The 22,584-nt window shown below is 45.3% G+C and overlaps 1 protein-coding gene across 1 annotated transcript in view; it reads right to left on the reverse strand.

Annotated features, from left to right (window-relative positions):
- The window catches only part of pgm3 (phosphoglucomutase 3), a 40,243-nt gene that overhangs the window by 4,842 nt on the left and 12,817 nt on the right, over positions 1 to 22,584 (reverse strand). The window contains exons 6-10 of the mRNA XM_080533981.1: positions 12,794 to 12,989; positions 5,592 to 5,749; positions 5,275 to 5,358; positions 4,393 to 4,491; positions 3,387 to 3,506 (exon numbers count right to left, since the gene is read on the reverse strand). Of these exons, the coding sequence (XP_080390107.1) occupies positions 3,387 to 3,506; positions 4,393 to 4,491; positions 5,275 to 5,358; positions 5,592 to 5,749; positions 12,794 to 12,989 (657 nt within the window). The remainder of the gene's footprint in view (positions 1 to 3,386; positions 3,507 to 4,392; positions 4,492 to 5,274; positions 5,359 to 5,591; positions 5,750 to 12,793; positions 12,990 to 22,584) is intronic.

The following is a 22,584-nucleotide window of genomic DNA, read 5'->3' on the forward strand; positions in this document are numbered from 1 at the left end:
TTGAAGCATTGGAAATGTCTGTTTTTTAATGACATTATCTGACTGCATTGCCCACAGCAATCCAATATTCAATTATAATGATGTTATTAATTGATATGGATCAATGTATACCTCTTATTAGATTATAAATACTCTGGTTGTTATGTTTGCCTTTTGGTTGACAGCAAAAGAGGGAGAGAGAAGGATAGAGAGGGAGAGAAGGAAAGAGAGCAGGATGGTGCACCAGAGAGAGAGACAGCAAGAACCAGGTGAGAAAGTGGACAGGTAGTCAAGACCACATAAGTAAGTAGCCTTGAGAACCGATGGTTCTGGAGCCTAATGGCCCATAGGGCAGGAGGAGCCTGTCTCCTGTTTCAGTAGCGTGAGGTGGCTTAATGTATAAGTATACCCCCCCTGGACATGCCACGGTCCATGCCACCCAGTGGTGTAGTCTACGTGATACGCAGGACTACGCCGTATACCCACTAGGAAAGGACAAGGATTTGCGTATACCCACTTAAAAATGCGCGAGGATACGTAACGGCGTTTTGTGACAAAACTTTCACACTTTTATTCATAAAATTCACCCCGTCTGTGTTAGGAAGCACTTACTTCGAACTTTCTGACATGTTTGTTATCGCATAACCAGTCGTTCAGAATGCTCTCAGTATTTCCCCTACAATTGCCTTGGGGTGGGCGGGCCAGACTTGCCTCCACACTTCGCTTCGTGCCGCGCTGGAGAATGGTTTTGTTTTGTTTTGTTTTTGCGCGAGTGTGCGCGTGCGACGCGAGAGAGTTTTTGCAGGGTGAAAGCTCTGCAGAAGAAAGTAAGCAAGTTGAAACGTTAGCAAATATAATTACTGTGTTCTGACAGAGAAAGTTGGTTCAAATTAGTCGTTATTATTGTGACTAGAAAGTGTCTTTACTGTTCCTAATATATGTGAATGACATGTCATCAGCATGTGATTGCAATTGGTTCCTGTTCGCGGATGACTCGGCTCTGCTGGTCTCTGACAGGGACATATTGCAGGTGGAAAACGCGCTAAGCACTGAACTGAGTAGAATCTGCATCTGGCTAGCTGACAATAAACTATCAATACACCTAGGTAAAACTGAAACCATCCTATACGGATCCCCATCTAAACTCAGAAAGGCTGAACATTTTAAAATAAAAGTGGGTAACATTAATATCACAAGAAAAGAGGATATTACATACCTGGGCTCCATCTTAGAGGCAAATCTTTCAGGAGATAAAATGGCAGCAAAAGTAATCAAAAAAGTGAACCATAGAACTAGATTCTTGTACAGGATATCCTCACTTGTCAGTAAAAACACACTGAGGACCCTATCAGGAGCTCTCATTCAATGTCACTTCGACTATGCCGTAACATCATGGTACTATAGAACCACAAAGGCCCATAAAACAAGACTCCAGACAGCCCAAAATAAACTGGTTAGGCTTCTGCTAGGCCTCAACCCTAGGACACATCTAACCGCTGCTCATTTTTTGAGCCTTGATTGGCTACGAGTAGTTGACAGAGTGCAGCAGCTTGCACTGGGCCTGGTCTTCAAGATACGCTACACCACAAAGACACCCAAGTACCTGTCAACATACTTCCAAAAAGTGAACAACGTCCACACATACAATACCAGAGGAAGCTCCACGAACCACGTTCAACCGCGTTGCACCACAAACAAGGGGATAAACTCGTTTGCAAACTATGCAGTAAAAATGTGGAACGCCCTTCCTATAATCTTAAAGGAGTGCAAAACACTGCCCACCTTCAAAACCACTCTCAAAAAACATTTACAGGAGGCTGCAATCCGTAACTGGACCCTCTAAATCAAAAATCAGATTAAAAGACCCGAACTACCCACTGTACATACTTTGTGTTTTGTCCCCCGCCCCCACCTGTGGTGTATGTCCCCACCTGTCCTACCCGCTGTACATACCTAATGTTTTGTTGTATTGTTCTTCCCATGATGGATGTATATTTATCTTGTAGATAGTACTAGTTATTTGTCTATTATCTTGTAGATAGTACTAGTTTTTTTTATTTTGTCTGTCTTACATGTAACGATGAATTGAGAATCAAGGACCCCAATTGAAATAAGCCAGTGGCTTTCTTGGGTTTTTATCCTGTTAGTTGACCTTGTATGTAATATGTACTTTCATGTACCTACTTCTGCAAATCTTCTAATAAAGTTTTCAATCAATCAATCAATCTGATTATAGTTTCATGGTGTGAATAATAGTGTCAAAGAACTAGCATGCTCAGAGGTGATTAGATGAGCTAGTCTGCTGCACACATGACAGCGAAAGAGCTAACTGAATGCACTTCATTATTTTACTTAAAGTAGATATACAATCTTTCTTATTCTGCTAGAATTGGGCTTTATGGTAATACCCTCATGGTATATTTACAGTACATGGACAGTGGATTGAAGCATTGGAACAAACCCTCACTCATTGGAAATGTCTGTTTTTTGTAGTTGGACATACGATTTTCTTACAGGTGAGAGAGTAAGTAAAGACAGTATCTGACTGCATTGCCCACAGCAACCCAATATTCAATTAGAATGATGTTATGATTTGATATGAATTCAATGTATACCTCTTATTAAATTATAAATACTCTGGTTGTTATATTTGCCTTTTGGTTGACAGCAAAAGAGGGAGAGAGGAGGATAGAGAGGGAGAGAATGAGAGAGAGCAGGATGGTGTCGGCACACCAGAGAGAGAGCAAGAACCAGGTGAGAAAGTGGACAGGTAGTCAAGACCACATAAGTAGCCTTGAGAACCGATGGTTCTCGAGCCTAACGGCCCTTAGGGGGCAGGAGCCTATCTCCTGTTTCTGTAGCGTGAGGCAGCTTGATGTACAAGTACAGTCCATGCCACCCCCCCCAAGGCAGCAAACACTGGTGTAGATGCATACTGTATGCAAAGTGAGTGTGGTGGTGCTTATGGGGTGTCGCTACGGGACAGGTGTCGCTCTGACTGGGAGGGCAAAATCACAGTATACCCACTAGAAAAAACTAGACTACACCACTGATGCCACCCCCCAAGGCAGCAAACCTAGGGGAAACACTGCACACGTTTAGCTGTGTTACTCATTCCACGAATGCATGATCCTTACAAGTTGTACCTCGTTGTAAAGGTGACTAATCAGGCTTTCCAACGATATAAAATACCAATTGGTATTATTAAAGGGGAGGAAGAATCGACTGAAATAACGTTTCCAAACTTTTTTTGAGGAGTTTATATAAATACTATATACTAACTATACTAACAACATCTTATCTCACCTGTGTACACGATTAACACAGTTTGCGTAGTGTGTAGACCGCTTCATCGCTAGGGCATTGACCCTGACCTGACCATTGACCTGACCGTTTCTGGACCGTACCTGGTTGATGAGGTTGACCGTGTTCTGTAGTAGGAGCGCGGCACACTTCTTCTCGTGGTTACAGTTGGCGTCCTGGGCGAGCTGCCAGATCTGCTCCTCCGCTGCCTTACTGAACAGGACCTGGGGGGTCAGGGGGGTCGAAGCATTCATATATCAGGCCATATTTCCATAGCACACATTTGTGCTGAACTGTGTTCCCTTAGTGGCAGCCAGGCAGACCCCCCCCCGACCCCCTCCCACAATATCACACACCAGAGCCCCCTCCCACCCCCTCCCACAATATCACACACCAGAGCGGTCCCGGGGGTGACCCATGTGTTTTCACAAGTTATTTCTAATCAAATCAAATCAAATTAGTTACGGTATTAGTTATTTGTCACTATATCGCATATAGTTGTAACAAGTGAAATAGTTTGGGATCTTGCAACACACTCAACAACAGAAGCAACAACAATTCAATAATAAGTAATAAAAGGTGACAGAAAGTGACAATAAAGTGACAATAGTTTCAGTCAGTATTACAATGTCACAGTCGTAGGTGCATTATTACAAAGCTCTTCAGAAACGTTGTGTTTCATTGAAGGAAAATTCATTGAGGCAAGTTCCCTGTTCTCAAGGAAAAATCCCAAATCCCAAGATCCCAAATTGGCAGCACTCCCAAAAACTTGAATACAAAATAGAATCGCCGTATTTGACCCTTTTCATTTTCTGACCAGCAGGCTATTACCCCTTCATCAGAGAACACGTTTTTCACTCAAGGTTTTTGGAGTGCATTTCAGTTGCTTTTCCCCAGGATTTTTCTTTGAGTCATTGTTCCATATGGCAGGGCACCTCACCCACAGCACAGCACAGCACAGCACAGCCATGCAACCCACCAGTAACCCCACTACCCTTTCTACTAGACATTGTTTGCTGCTTTATTATATGGTTAATAAAAACTTGGTTTAAATCTCTTTTTTTTTTTATCCATGATTATTATTATTAGTATTAGTATTATCCAACTCACAGTTCCGTGGCCGTTGGCCTCGAAGTAAATGCCGATGTCAAACTCCTGGGCAGCGTGGTGGAGGTGTTTCACACCCGTCTTAGTGCACCTCACTATCACCTGGGTTACACAGGAGGACAGAACACCTCACTATCACCTGGGTTACACAGAACACCTCACTATCACCTGGGTTACACAGGAGGACAGAACACCTCACTATCACCTGGGTTACACAGGAGGACAGAACACCTCACTATCACCTGGGTTACACAGGAGGACAGAACACCTCACTATCACCTGGGTTACACAGGAGGACAGAACACCTCACTATCTCCTGGGTTACACAGGACAGGACACCTCACTATCACCTGGGTTACACAGGAGGACAGAACACCTCACTATCTCCTGGGTTACACAGGAGGACAGAACACCTCACTATCATCTGGGTTACACAGGACAGGACACCTCACTATCACCTGGGTTACACAGAACACCTCACTATCACCTGGGTTACACAGGAGGACAGAATACCTCACTATCACCTGGGTTACACAGAACACCTCACTATCACCTGGGTTACACAGGACAGGACACCTCACTATCACCTGGGTCACACAGGACAGGAGTGACATCATACTATAACAAAGATTAGCAAAAGGTGTGTGTGTGTGTGTGTGTGTGTGTCCTGAACTCAGTGGTATAGAGTCAGAGTGTGCAAGGTGGGTTCAGGTTTGAGTGTCTCCACCTGCCACTACCATTCCTGTTTAACATTCTGGAACAGTAAACCCTCCAGATTGAGATCGAGATGTGTGCTAAAGTGTGTGTTGGAATTGTGAGTCTGTGTGTGTGTGTGTGCGCGCATGTGTTCAGTTCAGGTGTGTGTGTGTGTGTGTGTAGACTTACCTTCATAATGTCTTCCAGGTAGCAGGTAGAGCTGCCATTAGCATAGGCTGTCTGTACCACTGCTATCTGCAGGTCAAGACCAGCCTACTCAAACATACACAGAGAGAACACTGGTTAGTGTGTGTGTGTGTGTGTGTGTGTGTGTGTGTGTGTGTGTGTGTGTGTGTGTCTGTGTGTCTGTGTGTGTGTGTGTGTGTGTGTGTGGATGAGATCCATGGTGTATAGTGTGAGAGAATGTGAAAATGTGATTAATGTGATTGACACAGTGTGAATTGTGCAGTGTAAATCAGGATGTGTGTGTGTGGGTGTGTGTGTACCTGTGTGAGCAGTTCTTTGAGGTAGGTGCTGATGAGTGTGGCGATCTTGTCACCGTCTAACAGGTGGAAGCGTCTTTCAGAGTCGCTGTAGTAATACACTATACGATCAGCATCACCGTCAAACGAACAACAACGCTCACCCACACTCATCTGGACACCTGGATTATATGAGAGAGATAGAAAGAACGAGACAGAGAGAGAGAGAGACACACAGACAGAAACAGAGAGAAAGCAAGACCGAGAGAGAGAGAGAACGAGATAGATAGAGAGAGAGAGAGAACAAGATAGAAAGAGAGAGAGAGAACGAGATAGAGAGACACACAGAAATAGAGAGACAGACAGAGGGAGAGAAAAAGAAAGAGAGAGAGAGAGAAAGAGAGAGAGGGAGAAAGAGAGAGAGAGACACAAGGGTGAGAAACCTTCAGGTGAGAGCCTTCTCATTTATACATAACGGCATTTGTGATATTCTGACGTGTAGCAAGAATATAATGTATAAATGATGAGACACACACTGGATATCAATTGGACTCTTTAGTTATTCGACGTGCACGCATTACAGCATATGCATTGACTGACTCCAGACTGCGCATGACCGGGTCTTAACTCTTGACTGTGTATCTAGTCTACCACCAGGTGGCAGTAGGTGGTCTAAACATTACATCACTCCTTTTTTTTTATAAATGATAAAGTGCATAACATTTAGCACATACACTGGTTCCTGAACTAAAACATGGCTCTCAACAAAGTAGCAAATCAAAATACATTCTTTGCGTTACTTTAATCAGTCTATTGTTCTCAACTTTATATAGATGTATAACATTCAAACAGTCCATTAACTTGGAACATTGTTAACTCAGAAGAACATGTTAACAGTCCTTTGGTACTCCTGCTCTTTAATCGAAGTCACGCAGGTATGCGGGAGGTTGTCTGTTCTCCCTAACTGGATACCTCGGCGGAGGTGCGGGTGGAGGCGTAGCTGGGCCTACTTCCTCACTGACCTCTGAACTTAAGTCCATTAGAGTGTCTGGGTTGTCTCGGACAATCTTCTTAAAGAATGAACTGTTCCTAGTGGTGGTGTAACCACTTCTTCCAGCTGTTATCATGGACCCTTTGACATCGATGACTGTGAGCGGCTCTGCGTTGTAAGGCGTAGTAAGCTTGTTCTGTTTTGGTTGACGACACAGGACGGTGTCTCCTGGCTTGATGTTAGAAGGCGTAGCGTGTCGTCGAGCATCTGAAAGAGCTTTCATCTTTGCCTTGGCCTCTCTGTCGATTCTGCGTATCTCTTCGTCAGCAGGGATGGTGATTGTGTCTGCTGAGGGTAGCTTGGTGGTCATCTTCCGTTGGAATAGTAACTCGGCAGGTGACGTGTTCGTCGTGCTGTGGGGAGTGGACCTGTACTCACGCAGGAAGACGTGCAGCTGTTGTTTCCATGGCATCATCTGCATGTGGGCGATTCTGATGACTTTCCCGACGGTGCGCATGAATCTCTCAGCTGTGGCATTAGCTTGTGGCCATAGAGGCGTTATCTTCCTGTGCTTGAACCCTAGGTAGTTGGCAAACTCAGCGAACTGGTTGCTGTTGAAAGGAGGTCCGTTGTCAGTCTTAACAACTCTTGGGATTCCAAACATGGAGAAGACTTTGTCCATGACTGGTATGACTGTGTTTGCTGAGGTAGATCGAATAGCCTCAACAATTGGGTATCGTGTGTAGTCATCGACTATAACTAACAGATATTCTCCCGATGGGAGTGGGCCATAAAAGTCAGCACTAACACTGTGCCATGGTGCGTCTGGCAGCTCAGACATTTTGAGTGGTTCGGTCTGGGTGACTGGAGTGTTCACTTGACATGGGAGGCAGGTCTTGGCGATGGTCTCTACCTGTTGGTCTATGGTAGGGAACCATACCTTTTCTCTGAGTAGGGCTTTTGTCTTAGCCACGCCCTGGTGGCTTTCATGAGCAATCTGCAGCGCCCTCTGCTGTAGAGCTGCAGGTATGACAATCCTGGTGCCTCGCAGTATGATGTCGTTACCTGTGGACACTGTGAGTTCATCACTGACGAGCTTGTATGGTTTCAGTGCAGCAGCACCTGGTGAGCGGTCTGTGATGAAACGCCATGAGTTATTTCTGATGTGTGCACTGACCTGTTGCAGGAGTGTGTCTTTCAATGTCTCTCGCTGTATCTCTTGTAGTGTCATCGCCTTGGGTGTTGCTTGAAGTGCTACGAAGTTAACGTACTCCTCTGCAACCTTGGATGCTCTTGTGTTCTGTGACGACTGTACCGGGAGAGGGTGTCTAGACATGTAGTCAGCTGGATTGTCAGCTCCTTTTCTATATTCCACTCTGAAGTTGTACGGCTGTAATCTGAGGCCCCATCTCTCGATCCGTGCAGGTTGTTTTGATCTCGGGTTATTCCATATCATCTCCAATGGTTTGTGGTCGGTTACCATGGTGAATGGATGTCCATACAGATACAGGTGAAAATGTTCGCAGCTCCAGATGATGGCTAGGGCCTCACGTTCTGTTTGCGAGTATCTCGTTTCTACATCGCTGAGTGCGCGGCTGGCGTAGGCTATGATGCGCTTCTCTCCCCCTCCTCCTTTCTGACAGAGGATGGCGCCTAGCCCCACCGGACTTCCATCAACAATGAGCTCCGTCTCCTTCCTGGGATCGAAATATGACATTGTTGTGTCGCTCGTCAGGCTGTCCTTGAGCGTCTGGAGTGCCGTAGCTTGATCACTGCCCCACTGCCACGGAGCGTCCTTCTTCGTGAGCCCACGGAGCGGTGCAGTGATGGTTGAGTAGTCCTTTATGAACCTGGCGCAGTAGTTGGCCATGCCCAGAAGACTTCTGATCTCACCTGGATCTTTGGGGTCGCTGGCGTCGTGAATGGCTGACACCTTCTTTGGATCTGCAGAAATCCCGTCGGCAGAAAAAATGAACCCAAAGAATTCAAGGCGCTGCTTGTTGAATTCGCATTTGTTGCGATTGAGTGTCAAACCACTGTCTTTCAGTCTTTTAAACACTGCTCTCAGAGTGTCGTCGTGTGCTTCCTGAGAGACGCCATAGATGATGATGTCATCGCTGAGGTTCTTCACGCCCGGTATACCTTGCAGCGTCTGGCAGATGGCGTTCTGGAACACTTCAGCGGCGGATGATATACCGAAGTTCAGGCGTTTGTATCTTCTTAGCCCGAGGTGTGTTGTGAACGTTGTGATGTAACGACTCTCTGGATGCAGCTCGAGCTGGTGGTAGCCTGCTGTGAGGTCCAACTTCGAGAATACCTTGGCACCGTTCAGCTCGTGTATTACATCGTCCATTGTTGGGGTGATATGTCGTTCTCGCTGAATTGCTGTGTTCGCCTGACGCATATCAACGCAGATTCGGACTTTATCAGGGTCTTTTGGCTTCGGTGGTGTGACGATCGGGGAAACCCAGGGTGTTGGTCCAGATATAGTTTCAATGATACCGTCGTTCTCCAGCTTCTGAAGCTCCGCCTCGACCTTCTGACGGACATGGAAAGGGACCCGTCTGTGCGGCTGGCACGTCGGTTGGATGTCGGGGTCTATATGCAGTTTCACCTGGAAGTCTTTCAGCTTTCCGATTCCGGTGAAAAGCTCTGGGTAGCTCTGCACGAGTTCATCTGCGACAGTACGCCCACTGGGTGGCATCACTGGCGGCGTGTTCACCATATTGATGATCTGGATCAGCCCTAGTTCACTGGCAGTTGCGTAGCTGAGCAGAGATTGTCCGGCGTCGCCTCTGAGAACGTAGAACACACTCTCTGTCCGCTTGTTAGTAGCCTGTACTTTGCATGCAAATTTACCAATGATAGGTAGAGCGTTGTTGGACCCATATGGAAATATTTTGATCATGGCTGTGCTGAGCATAGGCTTTGGGTCAAGTGTGTTTAACACATCTTCATTAATTATGTTGACAGCTGCTCCTGAATCAATCAGTATTTTAACACTGACACCATTCAGCTTGATGTTGGTCTGGGGTTGCTGTATACTTGTGCTGTTGATTACATACACATACCTTTCGTCTCCACTTGATGAGTCTCTTGATTTGGTCTCGGAGCATGCTGTCACCTGGTTCACTTTCTTAGTGCTCCTCTGCTTGTAGTGAGCTGTGTCTTCCTCTTGGCTTTGATGTGCTAATTTCTGACCACGGCAGTGTTTGGCATAGTGGTTAGGCTTTCCACAGGCCCTGCAGTCCTTCCCTCTGGCTGGACAGTCACCCTCGTGTGGATAATTTCCTCCACAGTTTCTACATTGCAAGCTCTTCTCTTTGTGCCTGTATGCTGCATGTTGCTGTTTGGCGCCCTTGAGATGCAGTGCATTAATTGCGGTGACAGCCTTCTCTTCTATGCTTTCTGCCTGTTGTTCAGAGATCTCTAACATTCTCCCTAGGTCTAACATATTAGTCAAAGTCATGTTTGGCTCTCTGAGCGCTCTCCTGCGCAGCCGTGATGAGGTACAGCTCTGTATTATTTGCGCGACTATTTCTCTGTCTGCATCTGCAAATTCACAATCTTTAGCTAGCATCCTCAGTCTGGTATGAAATGTGTCTAAAGACTCACCGGGAAGCTGTATGGCTTGTCTGAACCTGTACACAAGGTAGTGTGTGTTCTTTTTCGGTGAGAAATATCCGTGGAGCTTCGTCTTTGTGTTTTCATAGTCATCACTGTCGTCAGCCAGCGTGTCGTAGATATCATGGACTCTCTCTCCAGCTAAGTGAAGCAGCAGTGCCCTTTTCCTTATTTCTTGAGTAATGTTTGTGGCTACGGTGTAATTTTCAAATCGGTTGATCCATTTGTTCCATCGCGTTCCAAGCGAACTGGGATCGGTTTCTGTGTCGAATGGCTGTATGGCCATGTGGCCCGAAAATGCCGACTGCATGATGCTATCGTTAGCCTGGGTAGCTTAGCTAACTACTCACTTCGACTTTTCCGGACGGATTCTTCTTCTTCCTCCTTCAAAAATCGATACTGGTGGCGTTTCCACTTTGAATCCTCGTCGCCATTGTGATATTCTGACGTGTAGCAAGAATATAATGTATAAATGATGAGACACACACTGGATATCAATTGGACTCTTTAGTTATTCGACGTGCACGCATTACAGCATATGCATTGACTGACTCCAGACTGCGCATGACCGGGTCTTAACTCTTGACTGTGTATCTAGTCTACCACCAGGTGGCAGTAGGTGGTCTAAACATTACATCATTGAGCTGCACTAGAGTATCCCTCTAGTGGTCAACTAAGGAAACTATATTGCAAACATATGGATGCTGTCTCTCAACCAGTGGCGGCTGGTGCAAACATTTTTGGGTGGGGCACAGCAGTGTGGCGGGGGGGTCCTCTTTCGCGCGCGATTTTTTTTTCGCGTGCACGCGCATTAAACACGCACTGGCGTTACAACCATTGTATAATTTCAACTTTCACCCTTAAAATGACCGTGTGGGCCATGGAGAAGTTACCCTGTCAACTACAGACACTGAGGTGGAAGAGTGACCGGTCTATGGACGTCGGTACGGTCCAATACCCAGTGTCAGACAAGGAGGAAGTCTAGTCAACAAGGCTAGTACAGGCCTCAGAGCTACACTCAGGTTAATAAAGGTAGCAGATGAATATGTGTACTATGTGTCTGTGTGACATGGCTACATCAATGAGCAGAGATGAATGCTGCAGTCAGTAGTACAGTACTATCTATTTCATAGACACATGATGGATGATGATGGAGAGTGATGGTGGTCAACACATCACAGCAGGTCAACACATTCAATGATGTATCACAACCAGACCATGTCAGAAACACAACCAGACCATGTCAGAAACACAACCAGACCATGTCAGAAACACAACCAGACCATGTCAGAAACACAACCAGACCATGTCTGTATCACAACCAGACCATGTCAGAAACACAACCAGACCATGTCTGTATCACAACCAGACCATGTCAGAAACACAACCAGACCATGTCTGTAACACAACCAGACAATGTCAGAAACACAACCAGACCATGTCTGTAACACAACCAGACCATGTCAGAAACACAACCAGACCATGTCAGAAACACAACAATGCATCAGCTGAGTTAAAGAAAACCAACCCTTACCTTTGATGACAGAACATGAGCCGTGTTTACCCGTACCTCCGCCTTGCCCCGCGCATATTGCTATGAATAGTTCGAAGATAGGTGCTTGCACGTTAGGTGCGAGGCTGCTTGGTTAACCCATTAGCGGGAACATTATTAGTTGCACAAAATAGGCTGATTTAATTGACCATGAACATCAGAGACAGACATTACGAATGTTCATTTAAAATACTCCGGAAGCCCGAAGTCCGGAAAACCGGAAGTCGGGAGTCCTCAGCATAATGCATTGTCTGCAATACAACCGGAGATTCAGGAGGACGCACATTTGTGCGCCCTGGCCAAGAAATAGAGACAGCCAATTGGAGCGCTGCTACAGCTCACGTGTACGCGAAAAGTATTCGTCCTGGCATAGACTTGCAATTGACCGGCGCCCCGCGTTCTCCCCTATGTATTTTAACAGTGAGTTTTACACACACACACACACACACACACACACACACACACACACACACACACACACAGATAAAAATGTTTATTGTATTGGAGGATTTTTAATGAATGCTGATAGGCGCCGACAGAATATCAGCCGCATTTTGTGAATAAACAATGTTTATTTAAAAAAAAAAAAAAAAAATTCTTCTTCAAATCGCAACTAGGAAGTGAAGGTGGGGGCGGCGCCCCAGCGCCCTCTATCGGCCAGCCGCCACTGCTCTCAACCTCAGGTATGTAATTAGGCTTATATCATTGGAATGTTTATCAGTCCCCTGCCTTCCTGAGAGACCCACCCTGGCAAGCCCATCCTTGGTGAACTCCAGGCTAAACCACCAATGGCCATTTTACTTCCTATCTTTGTACTAATATGAATGAACTGAACAGATGCAGGCAACTCACTCATAAGCTCCCCACCATATTTCTTTTAGAACATGTTATTGTTGTAGATTCTTGTGTATTTCACTAACGTATTTTACTGCCATGTGAGATCCTAACCCTAAAGTCACATTTTCAGATCTGTGCAGATACAATAGGGGCGATGAGACCACAACACCATTTTGGGGTCAATAGAGACGCCATTTTGGGTCTACCGTTGCTCAGTCGCACCTGTGGGAGCTCCCTGCTGGACTTTGACATAGTCGGCCCCACAAAGGTGGTTGAGCTTGCCGCTGGTGCCGTCGTTGAACAGGGAGAGCTTCAGCTCCTTCTTCAGGTAGGCCTCCATCTCACACACCTTCAGAGCCCCGATGCCGTTAGCTCCGTCTACCAGGAGGTGCTTCTGATCATCTGTGCGGTTCTGGACCTGCATGAGAGAGGGGAGGGAAGGATGGGTGGATGGGTGGGTGGAAGGATGGGTGGATGGGTGGGTGGTTGGATGGATGGGTGGATGGATGGGTGGATGGGTGGGTGGAAGGATGGTGGATGGGTGGGTGGTTGGATGGATGGGTGGATGGATGGAGCATGGGTGGATGGATGGATGGGTGGATGGATGGGTGGTTGGATGGATGGATGGGTGGTTGGATGGATGGGTGGGTGGATGGATGGAGCATGGGTGGATGGATGGATGGATGGGTGGGTGAATGGATGGATGGGTGGGTGGATGGATGGGTGGGTGGATGGATGGATGATGGGTGGATGGATGGATGGATGGATAGATGGGTGGGTGGATGGATGGAGGATGGGTGGATGGATGGATCGGTGGGTGGGTGGATGGATGGGTGGATGGAGGATAGGTGGGTGGATGGATGGGTTGGTGGATGGATGGTTGGATGGATGGATGGGTGGTTGGATGGATGGATGGATGGATGGATGGAGCATGGGTGGATGGATGGATGGGTGGGTGAATGGATGGATGGGTGGGTGGATGGATGGATGGGTGGGTCGATAGATGGATGGATGGATGGAGCATGGGTGGATGGATGGATGGATAGATGGGTGGGTGGATGGATGGAGGATGGGTGGATGGATGGATGGGTGGGTGGATGGATGGGTGGGTGGATGGATGGATGGGTGGGTGGATGGATGGGTGGATGGAGGATGGATGGATGGATGGGTGGAGGAGTGGGTGGGTGGGTGGATGGAGTAAATAGAGTGACATATAGACATGTAAAGTGTATGAAAGACAGAGATGTAAGGAGATAGGTAAGAACAAGAGAGTAAGAGAAATCTTGTGACATCATCACCTGGGCCCGGATTCACAAAGCGTTCTTAAGAAAACATTTGTAAGAAGATTTGTAAGAAGATTTGGTATTCATGAAGAAATTCTTATCTTTTCTTTAGTTTTTTCTTAACTTTCTTCTTAAGATTTTTTCCTAAGATAGAACTTAAGAACAAATGAGATTCTCGAAAACAAAGTTCTTAGATTTCTTCTCAACTTTAAGAGAAGCTCTCACCTGTCTTAAAGCAGCTAAAGTGAAAGGTAAGTCTTACTTGGACAATTTTGTATTGCATTTATTAGATTTTTTATTTATTTATTTGGATTTATTAGACTTTATTAATATTTAGTTTAGCCCTAGACAATGTGTTAACACATTTTGTTAATTCAAGTTGGTCAGAGTACTTTTGTGTGAATGTAGCCTATCACATAAAGGGCCGGTTTCACAGACAAGGCTTAAACCTAATCCTAGACTAAAAAACATCTTCAATGGAGATTTTACATTGAAAGTGTGATTTAGTCCAGGACTAGGCTTAAGCCTTGTCTCTGAAACCGGCCCAAAGCATGTTTGAGATATAACTGAAATGGGCCTTTCAGCCTGTGTCACATGTAGGCCTATTCCTAGATTACACCACAATGTACTCAGAAAGTAAATCAAGGAGGCAGTTGTTGTATTTGATGTATACTACTTAATTAATCATTATGAACATGTTATTTAAGTAAGTAACTGAAACAATGTCTTTACTATTATTTATTTTATATTCACATTTTAGATGGAAGTTCTTTGGGTAGCAGCTAGGGAGGAAAATCCACCAAGGCCTCTGAGAGACAGAATGGATCCTCTTACACTACCTGATCATGTCTTAATTAGACAATATAGGCTTCCTAGGCCCGCAATTGTTTTTCTGGCTGATCATTTGTCAGATGATCTGAAAAGGGAAACAAGGCGATCGACACCTCTTCCAGTGGTGTTGCAGATTACGGCTGCCCTGAGATTCTATGCCTCAGGGTCTTTTCAAATGGTGGTGGGGGGCACACTGGGTGTGAGCCAGTCCTCTATTAGCCGAGGGGTCAGAGATGTATCAAATGCACTCTGTAGAAGAGCAAGGCAGTTCATTAAGTTTCCAGCAACAAATGCAGAATGCATTAGAACCAAGCAGCAATTCTTTGAAATAGCAGGATTTCCTAATGTGTTGGGGGCAGTTGATGGGACACATATTGCAATCAAAGTAAGATCATGTACAAAATCCTATTCCTTTTTGCAAATCTATCATGTTTTTTTATGTTGTTTATAAAAGTATCAGCTTGAATCAAAACACATTTTACGTGGTGTTTAAAGTGTTAACTTAAATAGTGTTTCATTTTATTAATCTTTATTCCAAAGGCGGGACGGCTTTGTGAACCGGAAAAGCTTTCACTCCATCAATACGCAGGTCAACTGTGATGCAACGCTCCGGGTTACAGACCTTGTTGCAAAGTGGCCAGGTAGCACCCACGACTCCTTCATACTGAACAATTCAGGCACAGGGATAAAATTCAATGAGGGAGAAATGCCTGATGGATGGTTGTTAGGTGAGTAACTAGTCATGAATTGTACTTTAGGTTACACAAAGACATACACTGTATTATCCTAACTACTTTCCTATACTACTGATAGGTGACAGTGGCTACGCCCTAAAACCATGGCTGATGACCCCAATCCTCCACCCAGCAACAGAGCCAGACGAGCGCTACAGCCGTGCGCAACGCAAAACCCGGGGTGTTGTGGAGAGGTGCATTGGGGTAGTAAAATCCCGATTCAGATGCATTGACCGTTCTGGTGGAGTGCTCCAATACACTCCTGAAAGGGCGTGTAAAATCATCACCTGTGCATTCATCCTCCACAACATCTGCATCATGTACCGCTTGCCACTTCCTCACATCCCAGATGACCCTGACCCTGAGGGAGATATCCCAGGCCCAGTCCCCGCCCCATGTAATTCTGGCATACAAGTGAGACAAGACCTCATAAGGAGGAGATTCATGTAACACAATAAACAACACATGAAAAACCTATGTGAGCAATTCATATTTTATTATAATTAAAAATTATTTTTAAATTCAAATTTTGCTCTGGCAAGTTCCAGCTGCTCTGCCATGATGAGCAGCTTCTCCTTCTCCACCAGAAGAAGCTGCTCTTGCACGCCCCTCAGCTGTTTTACTTCTTGGAGAAGCTCCTGTTGGACGGATATCATGTCCTGTGTGTGTGTGTGTGGCTGATGATGGTGGGAAGGTTTCGGAGAGGAGCTGGGAGATGGTCAAGTCTTCAGGACTCTGTAAGAAGTGAGAGTGGAGGGATTGTAAATTAAACAGTATCAAAATGTATGGTTAGGTAGAGTAGTTAGGTGTCTGATAAACTTATTAAACTTACATTTGGTGGAATTCCCAGGGTGGGTGTTTGGGGTTCTGCAGATAGTCCTATAGCCAGGACAGCCAAAGTATCTAAAGAAAAGCAACAGAAACAGAAATGCGCTGTTAGTTATGTAGTCAGCTAAAAGAACTTACACTTGCAAGATGAAGGCATGCTCTGTAGGCTACACACAGTATTAGATCAATGTTCTGAGATTTAAAAAATGGTTTGGCTTGTCTGGGTTTATTGAATGGCATGGCGGTTTATTGGGATTATCAAAGTAAGACAAAGTATGATTGGACTGTGACATTAATTATGCTCCAATTTAAGCAAATAAAGCAAAGGCTAAACAGACGTTTTAGTAGCCTACCCAACCGTACGTCAATAATTTTGTCGTCAACTTTACATTAAGTATGTCTTGATTAGGGATGTGCAGACAGACCATTTTCGATATATGAATAACAAAAACAATAATGACAATGTTATCCGACGGTTATACGCGTGACAAGAGTACAGTAAACAAACAATAGGCTACACAAAGTAGCCTACAGAACAAAGCAGCCTACATCAAATGCAAAATGTATCAGAACCACTGTTTATTGTTGTCTAATCGCTGTCGTCCCGGCGGCCTAGTTCGTTATGTTTTCTGCCCAAGCTGAGTCGCATTTACGTGCACTAGCAGCTGGGATAACGTCGATTGCCTATGCTGTTGCAGTGGGGCTTTCTCAAAGACCGATTCTTGCGGATTTAACATTCAATGTTAAATCATATGAAACTTGCGAATTCAGTTTTATATGATTTAACATTGAACTAGTTGAATGTCTGTAAACAAGTTGTGTTTCACAGAGTTTGCGCAAAACATTGTCATTTTTCCAAACCAACTTATTTTCACACTTTTATTGTGTAGCTGTTGATATTTCTTATGCAAGTAAACACAATGTTAAAAATGTCTTCTAGTTTACACTGCAGCATTACACTGTAGCTAATTGCCACAGTCAATGTAACAGAGCCTAGTATACTGTGTGTCATCGGAAACGTATCTACGTAATGATCGTAATGATCACTAGCGCCAGCCAACAGCTGGTGATAGTCGCTTGTGTAGCTGCTAGCTTACCTCCAGTTAGCAGCTCTCCGGTGTCGACTCCTCCGTCCACTCCTTCGACGAGAGTCTCCCCAATCGCCCCCAAGATCTTCTCCTCCAATCGGTCTAAATGGACCGATGATGTTCCTCCTCCCGTCTTCTTGACCTCCCTTGCCCTCTCAGCTGCCTTTTTTTTTACGATGGACTTAATGTCCGCCCACTTTTTTTTTATGGAGATGCCATCCCTGGCTACCCCCCGCACTCCCACTGCAGATACCGTCCTGGCAACTCTTTCCCACCCCCTCTTTTTATTGTCCGTCGTCACCGATACATTGTCTAATTTTCCCAACATTAATCTTTTTAAAAAAATAACCTCCTCGACCAAAACCTCCAACTCCTGCCTTGTAAAATTATTGGACCTCTTTGCTGCCCTGCTGTCTTCCATTTTTAGTTAACCGTTATGACCGTTATAACCACGACACATAGTCACGCGAGTGATCATAAGTTCAAAATCTAAGAACTTCTTAAGTGAGAAAACTAAGAAGTTCTTAAGACATAGGACAATTCTTAAGAAAAAAATGGTGAATAGTGTTTAAGAACATTCTTAGGAACATCTTATATTTTTTCTTAAGAATTGTCTTAAGAAATATCTTAAGAACACTTTTGTGAATCCGGGCCCTGGTGACTGGAAGCAAGGAGAGTCAGCTCCTGAGTTTTTTGCAGTTTTTTGCCTTGAATTGTAGGATTTTTGATCAGATCGCAGAGCTTCTGGTTGCCCGTGATTGACTAGCTACAGAGGCTGGTTCTGAGACGGTGGGACCTTTGGGGGTGACCAGGGACTCTCGTGGGGCCGTGATACAAATCTGAACCAAGAGGAGCTAAAGAGCTAAGTGCTAGTTTAACATTAGCTTGTTCAAAAAAGGCAACAGAGAACTCTGATGTCATAATGGAGGCCCAAGCCATTTTCAACCAAGAAGCATTTTTCAAATGTGAAGATGAGCTTATAATACTATATCTATATTAGACTTACCCAAAGATTGTTTACAAACTGGGGAAGCTACACTGACACCTGGAAAACAGTGAACCAGAGTGAGTACTGCTTAATAACCTGGATACTAAAGGACAGCCTGCAACCTCAATAACCCTGAGGTGTGAAGAGGAACGGTGTGAAAGCCTTACTTGTACATCAACAATGGAAGCAAAACTTCATATTCCAGAGCTCCACATCCTCTCCACATGTGCAAATTCCTCTAATCCTTCCCTGGACTCTACACACCTCCACACAGAAGCCATCAAAGTAGAGTTTCCAGCTAAAATTACAAATGAATCTGCAAGGAAGAAATACAAAGAGGAGCTCCTGGTGAGCAGTCCAGAGACATTATTTGTTGACTGTATGAAAAATGGAAACAAATTAAACCTCATTTTCCACACCAACAATCCCCAGGCGTGGCACGCTGCCATAATAGACCACTACTCCTCTGTCATAAAAGAAGGTTTTAGTTGTGGATGGAGACTACGAATAAATTCAGAGGATGAACAAACAATTATAAACGTCTACAAAAAAGGAACAGTGATGATCCAGGGCAATCTGAACCACTTTGAGGAAGACTTTCCCAGAATCAAAGAGAGAGCACAGGAGAAGACAATCCACTGGTGACGATACCCCCACCACCCCCACCCTCACCACAGGCCAGCTGGACATCCTACCTCCAGCTGATAACATCACAAAAACACCCCAAGTAAAGAGTCATCCTCCCACCAAAGAGTCCTATTCGCTCTCTGAGTTTAGAGACAGATTCACACTGTTGGAGATGGAGCAAGTGGAGATGGAACACACACTCAACACACTCAACACACTCCAAACTGGGCAGACAACAGTCCAGAACAAGAACAACTCCCCAACCAGACTCAGTGACTCAGAGGGGGAGAGAGGCTTGTCTGCTCTCTGGACTGTGGTGAAAAAACTCCAAGTCAACGAAGAGGCTTCCAAGCAGGAGATAAGGCAACTCAAAGAAGAGGTGCGAAAGTTCAAAGAGGAAGTGAGAATGCTGACCAGCGAACGAACTGTGAAAGAGCCATCCATCCCCTCACAGGACCCAGCAGAACAACAGGATCAAGATGACAACACCAGCCAACCAGGTCCACCTCCAAACCAAGAGGCACAAATTCAAGCGCCCCCTTCTCAATCAGACCCCATTACCGAACCTCAAAATCCCCAAATTATACTCCTCATAGACTCAAACGGGAGATATGTGGAAGAGCAAAAACTATTCCCAAAACAAAGAGTTCTAAAACTAAAGTGTCAGAATACCAGTCATGCAATGGAGCTGCTGACAGAGGAGCACCTGGGGTCCCCCAGCCACATCATCATTCACACTGGCACAAACGACCTGAGGAAGCAGGGAGAAGAGGTGGCCAAGTCCATCAAGGGAGTGATAACCAAGGCCTCCTCCACATTCCCTCACGCGAAGGTAGTCATCTCTACCCTGCTACCCAGGTGGGACTTCCACCCAGCCTTCATCAAAAACATAAACGCTGAAATATCCAGAGAGTGTGCAATGAAGCAAAATGTATACTTGGCGGCCCACCCCACCCTGGACGAGTACAGTCTATATGACCAAGTGGACATCTTCAAGGCAACAGTCCCCATTTTTGCAAAGACCCTGAAGGACGTCGCACTAGACCGCAGACCGAACACATCCTACAGGAGCAACAGAGACCATCAGACCACCACCTCACACAGACCATCATCTAGACGACCTGCTGCATCCAGAGAACACCCTGCTGCATCTAGAGGACACCCTGCTGCATCCGGAGGACACCCTGCTGCATCCAGAGAACACCCTGGTGCATCTAGAGGACACCCTGCTACATCTAGAGGACACCCTGCTGCATCTAGAGGACACCCTGCTGCATCTAGAGGACACCCTGCTGCATCTAGAGAACACCCTGCTACATCTAGAGGACACCCTGCTGCATCGAGGACACCCTGCTGCATCTAGAGGACACCCTGCTACATCTAGAGGACACCCTGCTACATCTAGAGGACACCCTGCTACATCTAGAGGACAGCCTGCTACACCCAGAGGTCTCCTGGCTGCACCAAATAGACACCCTGCTGCACCCCAGGCCAGGCCCACCCCGCCCCTGCCATCCCCATACCACACATATGCGCAGGCTGTGAACAGAGGAAGCCCAAAACCTACACCTAGCAGAGCCCCAACCTACGACCTGAGCATACACCAGATGCTCAGTGAGCTCTACACAGTCATGGTCCGGGACTAAAACCATTAGAACAAAAACAACATGGAATACAAATCTTTAACAATTTCATCCTGGAACATTCAAGGTCTGAGGTCGACTGCCTTTGGCATTAAGAGCAGAAACCCAGACTTCACGAAAGACATTTCAAACACAGAAATAATTATCCTACAGGAGACATGGTATAGAGGAGATGGTCCCACTGGCTGTCCCGCCAACTATAGAGAGCTGGTAGTACCATCCACCAAGCTACCTGGGATCAGACAGGGACGAGACTCGGGAGGTATCCTAATATGGCACAAATTAGAACTCTCTCACTCCATCACGCCAATCAAAACAGGAGCTTTCTACATATGGCTAGAAATATATAAGGAACTTACCTCAACCGAGAAAAATATCCTCCTGTGTCCTACATACATCCCCCAATTGAATCCCCATATTTTAAAGATGACATGTATCCTAGAGGAGGAAATTAACCATTTCCAGTCCTGTGGTCACATTGTAGTCTGTGGAGACCTCAACGCCAGGACAGGACGAGAACCTGACACTCTCAGCACACAGGGTGACAAACACCTACCAGGAGGTGGTAACATCCCCTCCCCAATATGCCCCCCAGACACAGCTACGACAAAGCAACAAACAAACATGGGTCACTGGGACTGTACATAGTCAACGGTAGGCTTCGAGGAGACTCCTATGGTAGGTACACCTACAGCTCATCTCTGGGTAACAGTACAGTAGATTACTTCATCACTGACCTTAGCCTGGTGTCTCTCAGAGCGTTCACAATCAGCCCATTAACACCCCTGTCAGACCACAGCAAAACCAGTCTACCTGAACAGTTCAACACCCAATCATGAAGTAGTAAAACCTACCAAACTACACACTATTAAAAAATACTACAAATGGAAGGAAGGTAGTGTTGAAACATATCAAAACGCTATTAGACAACAACAAGTAATTTAATTTAATAATTTTAATTTTGCCATTTAGCAGACGCTTTTATCCAAAGCGACTTACAATTACGAATTACAGGGACATTCCCCCTGGAGTAACTGAGGGCTAAGTGCACACTAGGGCACACTAGTAGTGGTGTGGCTTCAGGCGGGATTTGAACTCACAACCTTCCGATCACAAGTCCAACTCACTATCCACTAGACCAGTGGTTCCCAACCTTTTTTGTCTTGTGTACCCCTTGAGCTGTTTTGCCATGCCAGAAGTACCCCCTCACTCATGCGTGTTGATTATTTCCCAAAAAAATCAATTAAACTCTAACTTGCAAATATAACATTTATTACTGACACACAGAGAGCAAAACCTCTTCTCATGTCTCCAAAACTCTAAACACATTTTCTGCTTTACACACATTTTGCTATTCAAAATGGCACTTTTTAAATGCACTGAACACGGTTTTCTGCACACAACAATCTGACATAAAGTCACATGTTTGCCATTTCAAAACATTGCCATTCAAAATTAGACTACATGAGCTAATTGGCCAATACATGTGCCACCTGGCCACCTCAATGGTTAATTGTTACCACATGCCCACACACTCACTGAAAATAGAAAAATAAATAATAAATAATAATGAATTTGATTTGATATCTGTTTCTTTTCCCTTTCTCCTGCTCCTCTTTGGCTTCTGTCTGAGGTGCAGTGATGTCATAATTTTCTCATCCCAGAGTCTTGACTGATGGGGAGAGGAAACAGACAAGATGAGACAGGATAAAACTTATCACACACACACACACACACACACACACACACACACACACACACACACACACACACACACACACACACACACTTAAACTTCTTATCTAACTCTACTGATTATTAATGAAATCATTTGAACCACTCCCCTTTAATACATAGATATTTACACCATTGTGAAAAATAGACTCACCCAGTAGCAGTTGCAATTCTTTTTTTCATCAGTTGAGCTTTAATGAGACACTTGAGGTTGCTTCTCTTTTATAAGCTTTGACAGTTCTGGAGGCAGTGTGGCA

The sequence above is a fragment of the Nansenia antarctica genome (genome assembly GCF_963989245.1).
Source record: "Nansenia antarctica genome assembly, chromosome: 6".
Classification (NCBI taxonomy): domain Eukaryota; kingdom Metazoa; phylum Chordata; class Actinopteri; order Argentiniformes; family Microstomatidae; genus Nansenia; species Nansenia antarctica.